At 39.9% G+C, this 17,876-nt stretch overlaps 1 protein-coding gene across 1 annotated transcript in view; it reads left to right on the plus strand.

The window, feature by feature from the left end:
* PSMB2 (proteasome 20S subunit beta 2) overlaps positions 1–17,876 on the plus strand; it is a 33,585-nt gene that overhangs the window by 7,070 nt on the left and 8,639 nt on the right. Inside the window, exon 3 of the mRNA XM_047873410.1 lies at positions 398–468. Coding sequence (XP_047729366.1) covers positions 398–468 — 71 coding nt within the window. The remainder of the gene's footprint in view (positions 1–397; positions 469–17,876) is intronic.

The following is a 17,876-nucleotide window of genomic DNA, read 5'->3' on the forward strand; positions in this document are numbered from 1 at the left end:
TAAAGTTACTTTTTTTTTTTTTAAAGAAAATCTTATGAAATATGACTGAGGCAGTCCTAACTTCCAGCCTCTCTTTTCCCAATATCCTTTTTAAATAAACTTTAAAAATCACCATCTTGAGACCTCGTTCTTTTCTTTCCTAAGGCTGTGCATTTGATCTCACCATAGAATAGTTGCCTTGGTTCTGTGTTGTGGCCAGGAATCACTGTCAGTACTAAGCAGCTATTTCACAACTGTTGTGTGGGGAAACGGACAAGAAGTAGGATTATACTCTTCGTTCTGTGTACTTTATGTACTCTGGGTGTACAGAGGGTGGAAGGATGTAAGAACAGGAGTAGTGGGATGATTTGGGGTGCTGTTATTTCTTCTGCTTATGACTGTTTATCTCTTGGACCAGGTTATGAATTGTCTCCCACAGCAGCAGCTAATTTCACACGCCGAAACCTGGCTGACTGTCTTCGGAGTCGGGTAAGCAGTATAGCAAGTAGGCTTACATGAGAGCAGAAAAATCTTCTGTGCTTCTTCTATATTCCTATTATATAGTAGTAATTTTGCCCTTTTTGGACCTCCTGAGCCCTTCTCATTATTGGTACTTATTCACTCTTCAGGCTGTTTGGATTTGTTTTCTTTTTCTGTATATTCGCTAATTAAAGCCTGAGGGGAAAATACATTCACAGAGAATTTGGATGGGTCACACCAACATGAAGGCCTGAGATAGCCTTTAAAAATTTTTGTCAGTGTTTTCATAGCAAACCATGATTCTTAATTCCTACAGCTAAAAGTTCTTACATGGTAGTGGAGGTGAGATCTTGAAAATAACAATGCACATTTCACCTTGAGATTATCTTTCTGTGATTATTCTTGCCATAGCACACAGAATTATTCATCTTCACTTACTTTGGCCTTGTTGCTATCTTAGAGCTGTTTTGGTTCTAGCAACAGCATGTTAAAAGATGGCAACATTAAGTTAAGGATTGAATGTATTAAAGATTGTGTAGGATGTGCCAAGAAAGTTCATGTGATTGCTAAAGGTGTGTATTATTCCCTTCCCACGGGGACTAAGTGAATGGAGACTTATCATGTGACCTTACCCCCTGTGCCTGTGTACTCATCTATGAAATCGGGATAACTTCCTAACCCCACAGGAGTGCTAGGAAAATGAATGCTTGTAAATCATAATATTTAACATTCATATGACTTTTGCCTGAAGCATTTTGCTTAATAATTTAATCTACTCACTATTCCACTGAGATACATAGTAGTTAATTCTCTGTCACTGATACAGAATGAATGGCATAAAGTGGCAAAGGGACTAGTTACAGGTCACCCAGCAGGTCAGCAGAGCTACTCTAATGGTTCCATAATTACTTGACTGTTCTGCCTTACATCAGCTCCTTGGTTTTTTGGTAGTGTTTCTAGAACATCAGCACTATTCATGTTTTTAGTATGGTTTTAGTTTCATTGGCACTTGCTTAAGCTGAGTTATGACAGGAGTCTAAACAATACAGGTGTTATTATTTTTCTTTTTTTAAGTTACTTATTACAGGTCTTTAAAGGAGTTTATTTTCTAGTGCCTAATAACCCTGGATTGAGAACTTCTTAATAAATAGAGCCTCTTTTTCTCAGTGTTACCTTTGGCCTAGGGGCTTGTGTAATATAAGGATTGTGAGATTTGAAGAGAAGCTAGAGATATGATGGTGGGAAGGAGACAAATTTACCTACATTGTTTTGATCGGGGTAAAAGGTCATTGGCCTTTTCTTGCTCACTGCTCTGTGAGAGAGGAAAATGGGTCAGATACGAGCTTTCCCGCCACTCAGAAATTCCTGTGGTATATGGTAATACCACAGCATACTGTGGCTTGCTGTGTGAAATATTCCTGTGACTTGTCAGGCAGAACTGGGATAAGAATTCCAGCTTTGGGCACAGTAAATACTTTGTCATAAGTATAGCAGACATTAAGTAAATTAAGCTCCTTTTAGAACTGAGATAAGAGTGGCAATGCGCTTCATGCAAATGCATTGGATCTGGTTAATCTCCTAGCAGACACATTTGATATCTTAACAAATAAATATCCCTTGTAGACAGTGGTATAGGGCTCTAGTAAGTATTGACAGACTCTGCCTGTGGTTCTGAGTCCAGTCTCTGCTCGCCACCCTTCTATCAAGTTAGATTGTTCCAAAATACAAGTTTATGTTTTAGTCATTTTATTCTGGGGAGAAAGATGATATTTTTTTTTAGTCTTCCTAATAAGTGCAAAGTCACTAGATTTAGTACATGTGTACACTCACACATGAGACTTATTTTGGGTCAGCCAGTTACCATGTGTATAACTTTGTGTCTGTGGCTCAGATTGTTTGATTTCTAAGTTGCTCCGTGTGCGTGTGTGTGTGTGTGTGTGTGTGTGTGTGTGTGTGTGTGTGTCTGGGGGTGGTATTTGGTTGGGAGGACATTTATTTATTGCAGAGTACATAATGAATTTTAAATAAACTTGTTCTTCAAGATGCAGGCAGGTTTAGCATTGTGGTTAAGCACCATCTCTGGAATTAGACTGCTTCAGTTTAAATCTGTGCTCACTGACTTACTACTAGCTGTGTCTTTGGACAGATTCTAAGCTTAATTTCTCTGTTTACAGATAATAGCACCTACTTCACAGAATTATTATAAAGATTAAATGAAGTAATCATGCAAAGCTGTTAGCACAGTGTGTGGCGCGTATGACTAATAAATCACTTGTTTCTATGCTGCTATTGCTGCTTGGTTGAAGAAGCAATTTAATAGGTATAAATTTCTTATGAGATTCTTTGTTGTGCTTTTTTAGTTGAACTGATTTGCTGGTAAAGAGGAGGATATAAAAAATTATTGATATGGATAGGAAAAATAGCAATAAACCAACATTGATCATTTAATATGTGCAGGGCTTTGGTCTAGATCAACACAGTCCAGTTTGGTAGCCACTAGTCATATATGGCAATTACAATTATAAATAATTAAATAAAATTTAAAATTTAGTTCCTAGGTGAGAGTTTCTTGGACTTTGAATGAGAAATAAACTTTTGTTTCTATAAAAAGAATTTGGTTCCTCAGTCACAGTTGCCACTTTTCAAGTGCTCAATAGCCACATGTGGCTAGTGGCTACCATATTGGACATTGCCAATATAGAACATGTGCGTCATCATAGGAGGTTCTCTTGGACAGTGCTATTCTAGATATATACGTGACCTTATTTAATGCTTACTATGACACCATAAAGATGAATGTTATCCCCATTTTACTTACAAGGCTATTAAGACTGGTTAATAAAGAGTTTAAAGAGTCTGTTATGTGTCCGGGTATACCAAAGACACATATATAGCCTGTAAAAGGCTGAGGTAAGATTCTAACTCCAAATACCATGCTCTTTCATACTGTCTCCCTTATTAGTTACTGCACTAACATATAAGTATGTTTGTGCATTTGGGGAAGCATAAAATTTCCAGTTCTATTAAATGTGTCAAGATCTCTGTATAGGATTATATAGATAACGTATAAATATGTGCCCATTGTAGGTGTTCAGTAAGTATTTGCTGGATAAATGTCATCCAGTTGATCCACAGATACCACTGAAAATGTTATTATACATTTATATACTGGAAGGGAATTGCATTAAAATATTTTTCATGAGGAGCGCCTGGGTAGTTCAGTTGATTAAGTGTCTGACTCTTGATTTCAGCTCAGGTCATGATCTCACACTTTGAGATCAAGCCCCATGTCAGGCTCTGTGCTGACCATGCAAATGCTGCTTAGGATTTTCTCTCCTTCTCTTTCTGCCCTTCCCCCTTTCTCTCTCTCTCTCTCTCTCTCTCTCTCTCTCTCTCTCTCTCTCTCTTTCTCTCTCTCAAAAATAAATAATAAACTTTAAAAAATATTTTTATTGAATGGATATTACTTCACCATGTAAGAATTAAAGATGAGGTTAGCAGGAAAAGATGGAAAAAAAAACTCCACACAGATGGGGAGAGGGGAATCTAGAGGATTCATTCTAGCTTTTTATTTAAATACATGTGTACATTTAAGTTGCTCTCCTCCATATACACCAGGGAGCAGGAAAAAGGCTTATTAGGCTTTTTGCTATGGGTTTGACTCCCCACTTTCAAATACTTAAGAGGCTTCTTTGAGCATAGGTTTTGGAATCACAGAGTTCTGATGTGTTCTCTGGTATGTACTAGTTTGTATGATCTTGACTAAGTCCCTTATGTTTGCTGAGTCTCACTTTCATCTGTTTAGAAGGAAGGAACAATCAAATGTGGCAGATTACAAGAACTGAGACTTCGCCATTAGTTTAATAAAATATATTTTGAATGAGTGAATGATATCTTCTGGAAAATAGTATTTAATAACTGACGTCTTCATTAAGAAAATGCTATTTGGAGGGGTGCCTGGGTAGTTCGGTTGGTTAAGCGTCCGACTTCAGCTCAGGTCATGATCTCACAGTGTGTGAGTTCGAGCCCCGCATTGGGCTCTGTGCTGATAGCTCAGAGCCTGGAGTCTGCTTCAGATTCTGTGTCTCCCTCTTTCTCTCTATAACACTCTGTGTGTGTGTGTCTCTCTCTCTCAAAAATAACATAAACATTAAAAAATAAAAGAAAATGCTATTTGGATTTTAATAGGATTATTTTGAAAATTTTGTAATGACTTTTAGGCATAGTTTGCACAATGCTTATTTAAATTCTCCTTATGATTTGATTAATGGGCTATAGAAGGGAGAGTGATAAGTAATGGGGCTATTTCTTGCTTGAAATGGCACATTTGGTGTAGCCTATTTGAATGCCCTAAAATTATCTGTTATTATCCACCCTGATCTCCATTTTACATATGGGGAGGCCTAGGTATGAACCAGCCAAATCTGATATCCTTGGGGAATGTGGAGTTTCATGGCAAGGTTTAGAGTAGAATGCTGCCCTTCATGGTATGTAGTCTTCAGGGCTTTACTACTGCTACTCACTGGCCAAAGTGTTTTCATAGAACCTTTCTGCCAAGTACTTGGTGAGCTTTTGGTAATTTATTTTTTTATAGGACTATACACCTAAAAAATGGAAATAATGAGTTGGGAAAATATCAGCCAGCCTGGTGTAGTGGTTTTCAAACTATTTCTTGAAGTTGCCTTAGAAAAGTCACAAAGAAGAGCAGTATAGTGAAATGTTAGCTGTGTTTCATATAGGTCAACGTAACTTTCATCTATTTTATATATTGGGATTCCATGTACAATTTTATTTGAAAACAAACAAACAAAAAGGTTTCACTGTCCCCTTCCCACCAAAGTTTGAAAACCAGTGGTATAACTGAAAGAGCCCTGCCTCAGGAGGTTTAGCACTAGCTCTCTTGTGAGCTAGTTAAAATACCTTGGGAGAAAGAGGGAATTTGGATAATTTTGTATGGTTTCTTCTAGCCCCCAGATAGTGTAATTTAAAGATCTAATGTCAAGACCATAAGCAGACTTGAATTTATTTTTTCAGGGAAAGGTAAAGAGTGTGTAGGAAAGAATTTCAGATATTAGTCATTTCTAAAAGTGACCGTGACTTGTCCCCGTACTTGGCCTCAATTTGAGTGTGTTTAGTCTGCTTTATAGTAGGCACGTATAGTGTGGTCTTGTCCTAGAAGAATCCTGTTGCTTTGGGCCTCTGTCTGACCACTGGAGTTATTATCATCTTGCCTTTGGTGGCTGGCACAAAGATGTCATGTGTTTATTGGTATCAGTGAGGTCATGTGACCTGGAGAGCAGATGGCCTTGGTGAAACCTTGACTTTACAGGTCTTGTCCTGTAACACAACCAGCCATTTGCTGCATATGATTAAAATGTCACTAACAAGGGTAATTTCGCATGCTTTTTGGCGAATGTGGTTAGCAGGATGTGACATGACACAGCACTACCTTCTTCCTCCGAGTGCCATCTCCCTGGAGGCCTTGCCTCCTCTGCTCACCCCCGTCTCACCATGCCCAGGCTTGCCTTCCAGCTCACCTGCTCCAGATGGGCGGCACAGTGGGAGGACACTGGCAAAGGCAGATGTGTTTATTTTCCGGAGACAAAATGTTTTACTGCTGCAGATGGCAGTGCCTTCAAGCAAATGGCAGCCTTTGACACCGCTGCCACACAGCCTGGGCATCTTGACAGACAGAGCTGGCTTACTTTTGGTGAGGGAGAAACTGAAAAAAAAAATCAAGATGTTCATCATGAAACTCATGGAATTTCGGTGCAAGCAGCCGTTCTTTTAGACCTGGAGAACAGTTCTTTCCCACCAGACCTCAGTCAGCTAGGCAGTTAACTGGATTTTCAAGATGAGCTTAGCCAAGAGTTATAGGTCTGTTAGTTATTTTGTTTCCTAGGCTGAATAGGACATACAGAAAAACTGAAAACATATGGCTACATTTAGATGGATATTCAGTGGTACTGCAAAACACATGTGCGTCCCAGCTCACATCTCACAGGAGTCTCTTAGGATTGGGCGTGGCTCATGTCTGCCCCATATGAGATGCCACTGTTCTATTTTTAGTGGTCATATTGATTATCTAAAGGCCCAGGGACAGATACTTGAAGTTGAGATGCCTTAATTAATATGACATATATTTTGTGCATATAGTGTTTTTCTACCAAGAAGAATAAGAGTTCTGACAGCTGCACTTTGAAGCAGTTTGCTTATAGTCATTAGGGCTTGACTAAAGTCCATGAGGAAGACAAAGACTTGGATGTTGAATCATTAAACTTACTCATCTTCTAAGAAAAAATGGCTTAAGAATATCCTTTTTCGAAAATTACTGGCTTTATCAGGAATCCTTCCCACCCCTCCTACCCCCTTTTTTAATATGTGCTGTTTTTCCCAGCCCTAGTGCTGATAGAGTTAGGAGTTTGCAGGTGTAAAGTCCTCCCCTCTCCCCCTTCCCATCTCTCTCCAGGGGGTTGTATGTGAGAAGGTGTTGCTTTCTCACTCAGAGAGCATATATGTGCTACCCTGTTGGATGCCTGCTGTGAGCAGAGAGAACCCCTGTTCTGGTTGAATGGAATGAGCTTATTGGGTGGCTGGGATTGTGCAACCCCATAATGCCAAATTTTCACTTAGAGCATCTTTCCTACCCACAATGGGGTTGATGGTAACTGGTCTTAAATTCATACTGTTTTGAAACTTATGTCCTGAAAATTATGTGGTTTCCTATTAAGGTTTGGTGTAAGCCAGGAGCAGCGAAGTACTGTGTCTGCTTAGTAAAAACATGCTTTTACTTTGAAAATGTTTACCATTAGAAGTGCGGGTTTACCCTGCCTTTTAGGATTGTTTTAAACCAGTGCCCTGACCTGTGTGAACATTCCCTCACACTCACAGATACAAATACACATACACTCTGACATCTTAATGCCTCTTTTATTCCCCCCCCCACACAGCCCCTAATGTCTTTATTTTAACTTATTTTTTAAATTTTAATTCCAGTATAGTTAACATACAGTGTTATATTAGTTTCAAGTGTACAATATAGTGATTCAACTTGATGCCTCTTTTTTGCCCTGGCCCACGATCATTCAGGGATATTAATTCAGGGGCTGATCCCAAAAACTCTGTGAGGTTTTCCTGTACTCTCCCCAATAACAGTCATCTAAAATGAAGGAGAGTGGGAAGGAAGTCTTTGAAGGGAGGAGTTGACTGTTCTGTTTCTCGACCTGGGAGCTAGTTACACATGTATTCATTTTATTCATTAAGCTGTATGTGTATATTTTGTGTACCTTTATATGTATGTGTTATTTTACCAAAAAAAGCTTAAGGAAATAAGAAGGGTAAAAGGGCAAGAAAGTATAACACATTTTTTTAAAAGTTGAAGAGAGTAAGTTCAGATTTATCATTGCTTTTGAGTGGGGACAGCAGAGTAAATAGGATTAATTAGATTGAAAAGAAGAAAGGAAGGGAGAGGAAATAATCTCTGAATCTTTATAAAGTAACTTGCCAAAACTCTACGCTGCCTTTTTGATGCCTCCTAAAGTGTGCATTCTGTAGCTGAGAAGTTCCATAAGTGCTGATAGTCATTCAGCACATCTGCAGCCTGCATTGTCCTTGGGGCCAGGGAAACAGACGCAAAGCTCGGTGTGTGCCTTTAGATGGAGAACTTGCACTGCAGGGTGACAAGTGCCACAGTCGCCATACAGATAGATAGGTGCTCTGGGAACAGAACCTAACCTGAGCCTGAAGGGACTGGTTGTCATTAAAGGCAAAGGTGAAGCCAAAAGGAAAACCAGAAGCACAAACCAAAAGACAAGTGTGAGAGAATGTGTTAAGTCAGACAGGGGTTTTCTAATGATTTTTAGACTCTGAGCCTCCTACTCCTAATTTTTTACCTGTTTTAACTAGTGGAATACTATATACAAATTAGGGCTCTATTGATTGAAAAGATATATAAATAAATACCTTTATATAGTTTTTACTACGTATGTACATATATTATAAAATCTGTAATCTAAATAGTTTGTTAAATATGGCTGAGGTTTTTAGGGGAATGGTAAAAGATTGAAACAAGAGAGTCCCTGTTATGAAGATTTTGATGAAAAAGCTTTATGCTAAAAGCACTGGGGCTCTCTGGAAGCTTGTTGGTAAGAGAGGGTTAGCACAAACAGATGAGATTTGGTTAAACCATTGGCTCCTGTTTGCGGAAAGAAGAGAGAAGCAGGGAGACCAGTGAGGATCTTCCATGTCAGTTGAAGAGATAAGAGTAACTTACGTTGAACCTAGGCTGTTCTAATAGAAGGGCTCTGAAACACCGTTTTCCCCAGGATTTCCTCAGTGTTCTGTATCTGGTGGCTGTGGACATCCAGAAACATACACAGTCGTATATAGTCCTAAATAGTCTTTTCCAACGGATTGGTTTATTAACTCAGGAAGGTGAATCACCTATGATGTTCAACATTCATAGATATTCATGGGCATGCTTAGCATGTCCACCTTAATATTTGCCCAGTAGTATACAAAGCCTGGCTTCTGCACTTAAATTTTTGAGAACTGACTTAAAGGTATATGGAATCTTCAGTTTTCCCTGGGAACTGCCAGCTCATGAAAAACAGTTCAAGTGGCCTTGTTGCAGATGTGGTGGCGTTGGTTTTCCCATTGCACAATCAGCAATTTTATTTTGATGTTATTTGGGAGAAAGCAGTATTTTTGATTAGCAAGTAAAATTAATGTAGAAAACAAATACTGTGTTAACTAGTTGGTATAATAAGGCATCTGTGCCATGCTGCATTTCAACTCATTAAATTTCTAAACTTCTAATTACGATAAGATTACAACTTTAATAGGAGAATGGTTCAAACTTGGGGTTAATAATGGCTTTAGGGAAGTAAAATGTACAGAAATATTGGAATTATTGAAGGGGAACTTTAAAATCTAGTTTTGCTAAAAATTGAAATATGCACAATATTTAACTTTTTTTGCTCCTAGAATTCAATTCAGTTGACATTTATTGAGCACCTACTACTTACTAGGCTTTTTTAAAACAATGTTCATTTATTTATTTTGAGAGAGTGTACATGCGCATGGGTAGGGGAAGGGACAGAGAGAGAGAGGGAAAGAGAGAATCCTAAGCAGGCTCCGCACTGACAGCATGGAGCCCAACACGTTGCCGGATCTCACAAACCGTGCGATCATGTCCTGAGCCAACATCAAGAGTCACGCTTAACCGACTGAGCTGTCCAGGTGCCCCACTAGGTCTTCTTTCAGGAACTTTAACACAGATGAGCACTTTTCGTTCCTGACATCTGTTGGGTGAACAGTACTATCCCCATATTCAGATGGGGCACTTGGAGCTCCAGGGCCAAAGGACTGTCTCGGGTCTTCATTGCTTGGGATCTAAATTGAGTTTTTTACATCTGCTCTATCATCTTTCCCCTTATTGAGAGCCTTCTTAACTCCTCTTTCTCCCATACCTTCTATTCCACTAGTTATTCCTGTCATTTCTCCCTTCTAAATATATTTCATGTTGCATACCTCCCTCTCCATCCCTACTGCTTCTGCAGTGTCCTGTGACATGAAAAAGGCTTGGAGCAGCAGAGGAACAGGAGTGGTTTTCACTGGCTCCTCTTTGATTTACAGGCTAAAGTTTGTATTCTTTAGGAAGCCAGTGACAGTATCATTCCAGTTCCTCTGCTTCCTGCTGAAATGACCTAATTCATTAGGTATACATGTCCCATATTCACCAGTACCCAAATATTCCACATTCCTCCATGTTTCTTTACCTTCACATATGCTGTTTCCTCAATCTGGAATCCTCCTACTCCTCTATCTTGTGAGCTCCTTCCAGACCTAGGCTTCCATCTTCATCACCTGGCATAAAGCTTCTCACACAGTAAATGCTGAGTAACTTTGGAGTTAAAGTAGGGACACCTGGGTGACTCAGTCCGTTAAGTGTCTGTCAATTTTGGCTCAGGCCACGATCTCGCAGTGTATGGGTTTGAGCGCCACATCGGGCTTGGGGCTCACAGTGCAGAGCCTGCTTGGGATTCTCTCTCCCTCCCTCAAAAATAAATAAATGAAACTTTAAAAATAAATAAATAAAGTCACATGTCAAATGCAAAAGTGAAGTTGGTTGGGGTATCTGCCCATTTCATAACTATCCTGTGTGTCTAGTCTAGTTCTTGCAGGATTTGGTTGAAGCCTTTTATAAATTGTGTACATTTATACTTCAGGTATAATCACCGTTGTTATTAGAAAGAGAGATTGATGGGTTTCCTTAAGAAGGACTGTATTGGAGAGGATTAAAACCAGAGTACATATGTCCTATATTGTTTAGGTACTAGGGATAGATATTCTTCTCCAGCCCTATCCATAGAGTCACAATCTTCTAGAGCTAGAAAAGTTACATAGGTTGTGAAGACTATTGGAAGTTGTTGAAATCTTAGAGGTTTTTTCTGAAGTGTTCAATATAGCAAACATTGCAATTCCAATATAGGTACAAAGTCCTTCTTCTTCCTCTTCTTTTTTAAATTTTAATGTTTGTTTTATTTTTGAGAGACAGAGTGGGGGAGGGGCAGAGAGAGAGAAGGAGACAGAATCCAAAGCAGGCTCCAGGCTCTGAGCCGTCAGCACAGAGCCCGACGCAGGGCTCAAACCCATGAACCGAGAGATCATGACCTGAGCCGAAGTCGGACGCTCAATGAACTGGGCCACCCAGGTTCCCCTACCAAGTCCTTCTTTAATTAAAATGGCAAAAGTGACATTGAAATTTTAAAATTATACCATCAAACCATGCAAAGCAGGTAGCTAGTGAATTCTGTTGATTATTGGAAATAAACTTCTGATTCAGTGTTCAGAGTACCAATATAAGAAAATAATAAACTGATCCATTGTGTTTATTAATGAATTTGCAAAATTGGGCATTGGCAAAGCAGTTATGATATTGGTATGTGTTTGTCAGATAAACAGATACCAATACCATAACTGCTATTTATTGAGTACTTACCACATATTTTATATATTTGTAGATGGTTTAAAGGAGTCATATGGTCTGACATTGAATTTGCCCTTTTAAAACTTAAAGTATTATAGGTTATGTAAGATGTGATACATGAAATAGAGAACAATAGATACTGGTATGCAAAATAGTATAATCTGAAATATTTGAGTGTGAAACTGACATTTACATGTTGAATTATATTTTCACACTAATTTCCATTTTGTGGAGGCAGCATGGTTTCCTAGAAAAACACACAATGGAATCAGAAGTCTAAATTCTGGTCCTGACACTAATTAGCCATGTGACTTAGGGGCACATCACTGTCCCTTCTTTGAACTTGAGTCCCCACATTTGTAAAAGGGATGTTAGACAAGCTAGTTGAACTTTTCTTCTAAGTCTATAAACTGTACTCTCAGTGCCAAAGATGGGATTTTAGGGAGCTTTGACAATCAACTGGGCTAAAAGAAATAGCATGCACTGTCCCTTCAAAGCCCAGTCTCTGTTTAGTGTATTTAGAAGTCTATTTATTAAAACACTGTCATCACTAAACAGACTCCTTTGTCCCATTGGTGGTTCTATATCTCCTTCCAGATTAATCCAGGAATGGAAGTATGCTTCACACACTGCTTAAAGTTCCAAGTACAGCACAACGCAAAAGAAACCCCACCTCCAAAGCACCTCACTCCTATCGACATCGTCCTATTCAATTAGAGGTGGCAAAGGCTGGCCTGGCTCCAAAGGAAGACTGTCAATTCCTCTCTTTTTCTGTGTCCACGCTCGGCAGGATGCTTCCTCACGCCCACCTCTCTCCCCCTTGCTGTGACTTTGGTTTCCGCCAGATGTCACACCGCTGCTTGTCACCGCCCAGACTCTTCTTCGCTGATTTTGTTGTTTCAGTGTATTTATCACAACTGTTCTCTTTAGCTGTGAAATTTATGGAATTTCACACTCTTCGTAATCACTACAGTGTTTCTTTTTCATGAGAGAGAGAATATACAAGGAGTTGTATGCACAAGAGTTGGAGGGAGGGAAATATTCCACCTAACTTGAGGAAAGTTTGCCTGTGTGTACCATGCACACCCCCCACTCCCAAATGCACAAAGTGAAACAGCTCAGTTCTGTAGGGCTCAGGTACTTAGGAAGTCCATTTCAATCTCAGGGAGAAGTGTATAAGAGGTGTGGTTATTGGCTAATTTCCTTGCTTAAATTTTATCCCTTTTGACTATAAAAAAAAAAAAGGGATGATTTGATTGGCTCTTTGTGGGACATCTTGATATTATTATCTGGTCAGATCTGTTAATGCGGTCAGATCATAAAAGTGACAGTGGTGGTGGTGATGATAATAACTAATCTGTATTACTATTATTAACAGGTATTTGCATTAAGCACTTTACATTTATTTATTTAAACCTTCTATAACCCTGTAATGATGGATGCTGTTATTATCCCTGTTGTATAGATGAAGAAATTTCAAAATGACTGAGAGCTTTCCACTTTATTTTTAAAGTTTATTTATTTATTTTGAGAGAGAGAGTAAGTGAGCATGAACAGGGGAGCAGCAGAGAGAGTGAGAGAGAATCCCAAGCAGGCCCCACGCTACCAGCACAGAGCCTGACTTGAGGCTCTATCCCACAAACCATGATCATGACCTGGGCCGAAGTCTAGAGTCAGACGCTCCATGGGCTGAGCCACCCAGACACTCCTAAAGCTCTCCATTTTTTTTTTTTTTTCTCCACTTTAAAATAAACTTATAGGGGCGCCTGGGTGGCTCAGTCAGTTGAGTGTCTGACTTCAGCTCAGGTCATGATCTCACAGTCCGTGAGTTTGAGCCCCGCGTCAGGCTCTGTGCTGACAGCTCAGAGCCTGGAGCCTGCTTTGGATTCTGTGTCTCCCTTTCTCTCTGCCCCTCCCCTGCTCATGCTCTGTTTCTCTCTGTCTCAAAAATAAATAAAAACATTAAACAAATTTTTTAAATAAACTTATGTCCGGGCATCTGGGTGGCTCAGTCAGTTAAGTGTCTGACTTTGGCTCAGGTCATGATCTCGTGGTTCATGGGTTCAAGCCCTGCATCAGGCTCTGCGCTGACAGTGTGGAGCCTGGAGCCTGCTTAGGATTCTGTGTCTTTCTTGTTCTCTGCCCCTCCCCTGCTCATATTCTCTCTCTCTCTCTCTCTCTCTCTCTCTGTCTCTGTCTCTGTCTCTCTCTCAGAAGTAAATAAACATTAAAAAATAAAATAAGCTTGTATCACGTATTTTTAAGGGAAGAAAAGATACCACATTTGTGTGGTGGTGTTTTTTTTCCCACTTGTAAAAAGAGGCAAAATTTTGGTGGTACCTTTTTTTAGTTAAAAAAAAATTTTTTTTATTAACATTTATTTATTTTTGAGAGAGAGAGACAGAGTGTGAGCTGGGGAGGGGTAGAGACAGAGGGAGACAGAATCAGAAGCAGGCTCCAGGCTCTGAGATGTCAGCACAGAGCCAGATGTGGGTCTCGAACCCACGAACCAGGAGATCATGACCCAAGCCGAAGTCTGATTCTTAACAGACTAAGCCACCCAGGCGCCCCAGTGGTACCTTTTTTTAGAAGCTAAAATTCATTTTGAGTTCCCAGGATGGTTCACTTAAAATTTTTTCTTTGTCTATCAATTAAATACAACTTTAAAGTATTTTGGTGTTTGTACTGTAAACCGTTGATGGTGATCCTCAAGGCTATTATTGTGCAGGGAGTGTCTCATCTAAATGTTTGGATCATTTATTGGTCATCTGGATGTTTAGGTTCAAAATGTATATAATATTCAATCCTATCCTTTGTTGTGAAGGATGCCAGTTCCTTGGGGACCTCATAACTTTGTTTTATTACCTAGATTTGCTATCTAAATAATTAGAATAGTGGAGACAACCAAAGACTAGATTATATCATGCACAGAACAAGGATTACTTTGTAAAGCATAGAGGTTTCCTGGCAAATCTGTCATGATTGATTAGTGTTCCCATTTCCCTGGAATAATTGACAGATCCTCACATGTAATGCTGCTCATAGGATAGAAGGGAACTGATGAAAAACTAGCTAGAAAGTGAGACTTGGCACTCAAGTGGACATATCTGTAGTGGCAGAAACAGCACGAAAGTACTTAATAAATTATTAAATGGTACTTACTCTTCAAGAGTGGATGTAGGGTTTGTTTTTGTTGTTGTTTTTTCAGGCTTCCAGAAAATCTATATATGTCTATGTCTCCAGGCCTGTGTCAGTCTCAAGATAGGTGAGGATAGGTTGAATGCAAAGTGGATATGCTTGAAGTGAAGATCCTTATGAATGTCTTTGAGAGTGAATACAATCATTATCACCTTCTGACTTGGGGCTTCTGAAAGAGTCTGGGAAGGGGAGAGGAGGAAACTGTCATTTACCGCATTTCTGTGCGTCAGCCAGTGTGCTAGGCACTTTTTATTAACATCCTTCCATGTCCCTTTATGAAGACATTATGAGGACTTGTATTTCAGTGCTAGGAGTAGGTGGGCTTCTCCTGAGTACTTGCAGTGTCTATTTCATAGGCACTGTGAACTTCATAGATGATTGTGTGTCTCTAGTAGTAATTTTATTTATTTATTTATCTATTTATTTATTTAGTAATTAAAAAATATTTTTAACGTTTTATTTATTTTTGAGACAGGGAGAGACAGAGCATGAACAGGGGAGGGTCAGAGAGAGGGAGACACAGAATCTGAAACAGGCTCCAGGCTCTGAGCTGTCAGCACAGAGCCCTACGCGGGGCTCAAACTCACGGACCGCAAGATCATGACCTGAGCCGAAGTCGGATGCTCAACCAACTGAGCCACCCAGGCGCCCCTCTAGTAGTAATTTTAGTGTTTATCGAGGCTTTACTGTGTTTTAGGCACTCTGCTTATTGTTCATATGCATTGTCTCTTTTTTTTTTTTTATTAATTTTTTTTTTCAACGTTTATTTATTTTTTTTGGGACAGAGAGAGATAAAGCATGAACGGGGGAGGGGCAGAGAGAGAGGGAGACACAGAATCGGAAACAGGCTCCAGGCTCTGAGCCATCAGCCCAGAGCCTGATGCAGGGCTCAAACTCACGGACCGCGAGATTGTGACCTGGCTGAAGTCGGACGCTTAACCGACTGCGCCACCCAGGCGCCCCTGCATTGTCTCTTTGAATCTTCACCGTATCCCTTTTGTGTAGGTATTAGCCCGTGTTTTCAATAAGAACACTAAAATTCAGAGAAGTTAAGTGACTAACTTTTCTAAAGCCACACATTGATAAGACAGGTTTTGAACACAGGTCTAACTATACAGTTTACCAAAGCTATTTCTTTCTTTTAAGTTTTTATTTAAATTCTGATTAGTTAACATATATGACAAAATTAGTTTCTACAAATTTTTGTACAATATACAAACATATATGACAAAATTAATTCTACAAAATTAGTAGAATTTAGTGATTCGTCACTTATATATAACACCCAGTGCTCATCCCAGCAACTACCCTCCTTAATACCCATCACCCATTTAGCCCATCCCCCACCTACTCCCTCCATGAATCCTCAGTTTGTTCTCTATAGTTAAGAATCTCTTATGGTTTTCTTCTGTCTCTTTTTTTTTCCTTCCCCTATGTTCATTTGTTTTGTTTCTTAAATTCCACATATGAGTGAAATCATATATTTGTCTTTCTCTGATTTATTTCACTTAGCATAATACATTCTAGCTCCATCCACATGGTTGCAAACGACAAGATTTCATTCTTTTTGATGGCTGAGTAATATTCCATCGTATGTATATGTATACACACACACAGCACATCCTCTTTATCCATTCATCAGTTCTTTTTTTTATTTTTTAATTTAATCTTTTTAGGTTTTTTTTTTTTTTAAATGTTTATTTTTGAGAGGGAGAGCAAGCAGGGGAGTGGGAGAGAGAAAGAGAATGAGAATCTGAAGCAGGCTTCAGGCTCTGAGCTGTCAGCACAGAGCCTGATGTGGGGCTCAAACCCACAAACTGTGAGATAATGACCTGAGCTGAAGTCAGATGCTTAACCAACTGAGCCACCCAGGCGCCCCATATCCATTCATCAGTTTGGACATTTGGGCTCTTTCCATAGTTTGGCTGTTTTTTTCAACGTTTATTTATTTTTGGGACAGAGAGAGACAGAGCATGAACGGGCAAGGGGCAGACAGAGAGGGAGACACAGAATCGGAAACAGGCTCCAGGCTCTGAGCCATCAGCCCAGAGCCTGACGTGGGGCTCGAACTCACGGACCGCGAGATCGTGACCTGGCTGAAGTCGGATGCTTAACCGACTGCGCCACCCAGGCGCCCCCATAGTTTGGCTATTGTTGATAATGCTGCTATAAACATCAGGGTGCATGTGCCCCTTTGAATCTGTATATTTTTGTATCCTTTGGGTAAATACCTAGTAGTGCAAATACTGGGTTGTAGCAATGTTCTGTTTTTTTTGTTTTTCTTTAAATTAATGTTTATTTATTTTTGAAAGAGAGAGAGACAGAGCAAGAGTGGGGGAGAGGCAGAGAGAGAGGGAAACACAGAATCTGAAGCAGGCTCCAGGCTCTGACCTGTCAGCACAGAGCCCAACACGGGGCTCGAACCCATGAATCGTGAGATCATGACCTGAGCCAAAGTCAGACACTTAACCAACTGAACCACCCAGGCGCTCCAAGGGTAGTTCTGTTTTTAACTTTTGAGCAACCTCCATACTGTTTTCCAGAGTGGCTACACCAGTTTGTATTCCCACCAACATCGTAAGAGGGATCCCTTTTCTCCACATCCTGGCCAACATCTGTTGTTTCCTATGTTAATTTTAGCCATTCTGATAAGAATAAGGTGGTATCTCCTTGTGATTTTGATTTGTATTTCCCTGATGATGAGTGATGTTGAGCATCTTTTCATGTGTCTGTTAGTCATCTGTATGTCGGAGAAGACATTTGCAAATGACATATCTGATAAAAGGTTAGTATCCAAAACCTATAAAGAATTTATCAAACTAAACACCCCCCAAAATAATCCAGTTAAGAAATGGGCAGATCGCCTGGGTGGCGCAGTCGGTTAAGCGTCCGACTTCAGCCAGGTCACGATCTCGCGGTCCGTGAGTTCGAGCCCCGCGTCAGGCTCTGGACTGATGGCTCAGAGCCTGGAGCCTGTTTCCGATTCTGTGTCTCCCTCTCTCTCTGCCTCTCCCCCGTTCATGCTTTGTCTCTCTCTGTCCCAAAAATAAATAAACGTTGAAAAAAAAAATTAAGAAATGGGCAGAAGACACGAACAGACATTTTTCCAGACATTTCTTCCTAAAATACTTATTTGTGCTGTTGTTCTCCCCTTTGTTCAATTCTAGATGCATGACCTGTACCCTAAATTTTCCTTTATTTAGCAACCAATGTCTAAAGGGAGTTAGAG

The sequence above is a fragment of the Prionailurus viverrinus genome, chromosome C1 (assembly GCF_022837055.1).
Source record: "Prionailurus viverrinus isolate Anna chromosome C1, UM_Priviv_1.0, whole genome shotgun sequence".
Taxonomy (NCBI): Eukaryota; Metazoa; Chordata; class Mammalia; order Carnivora; family Felidae; genus Prionailurus; species Prionailurus viverrinus.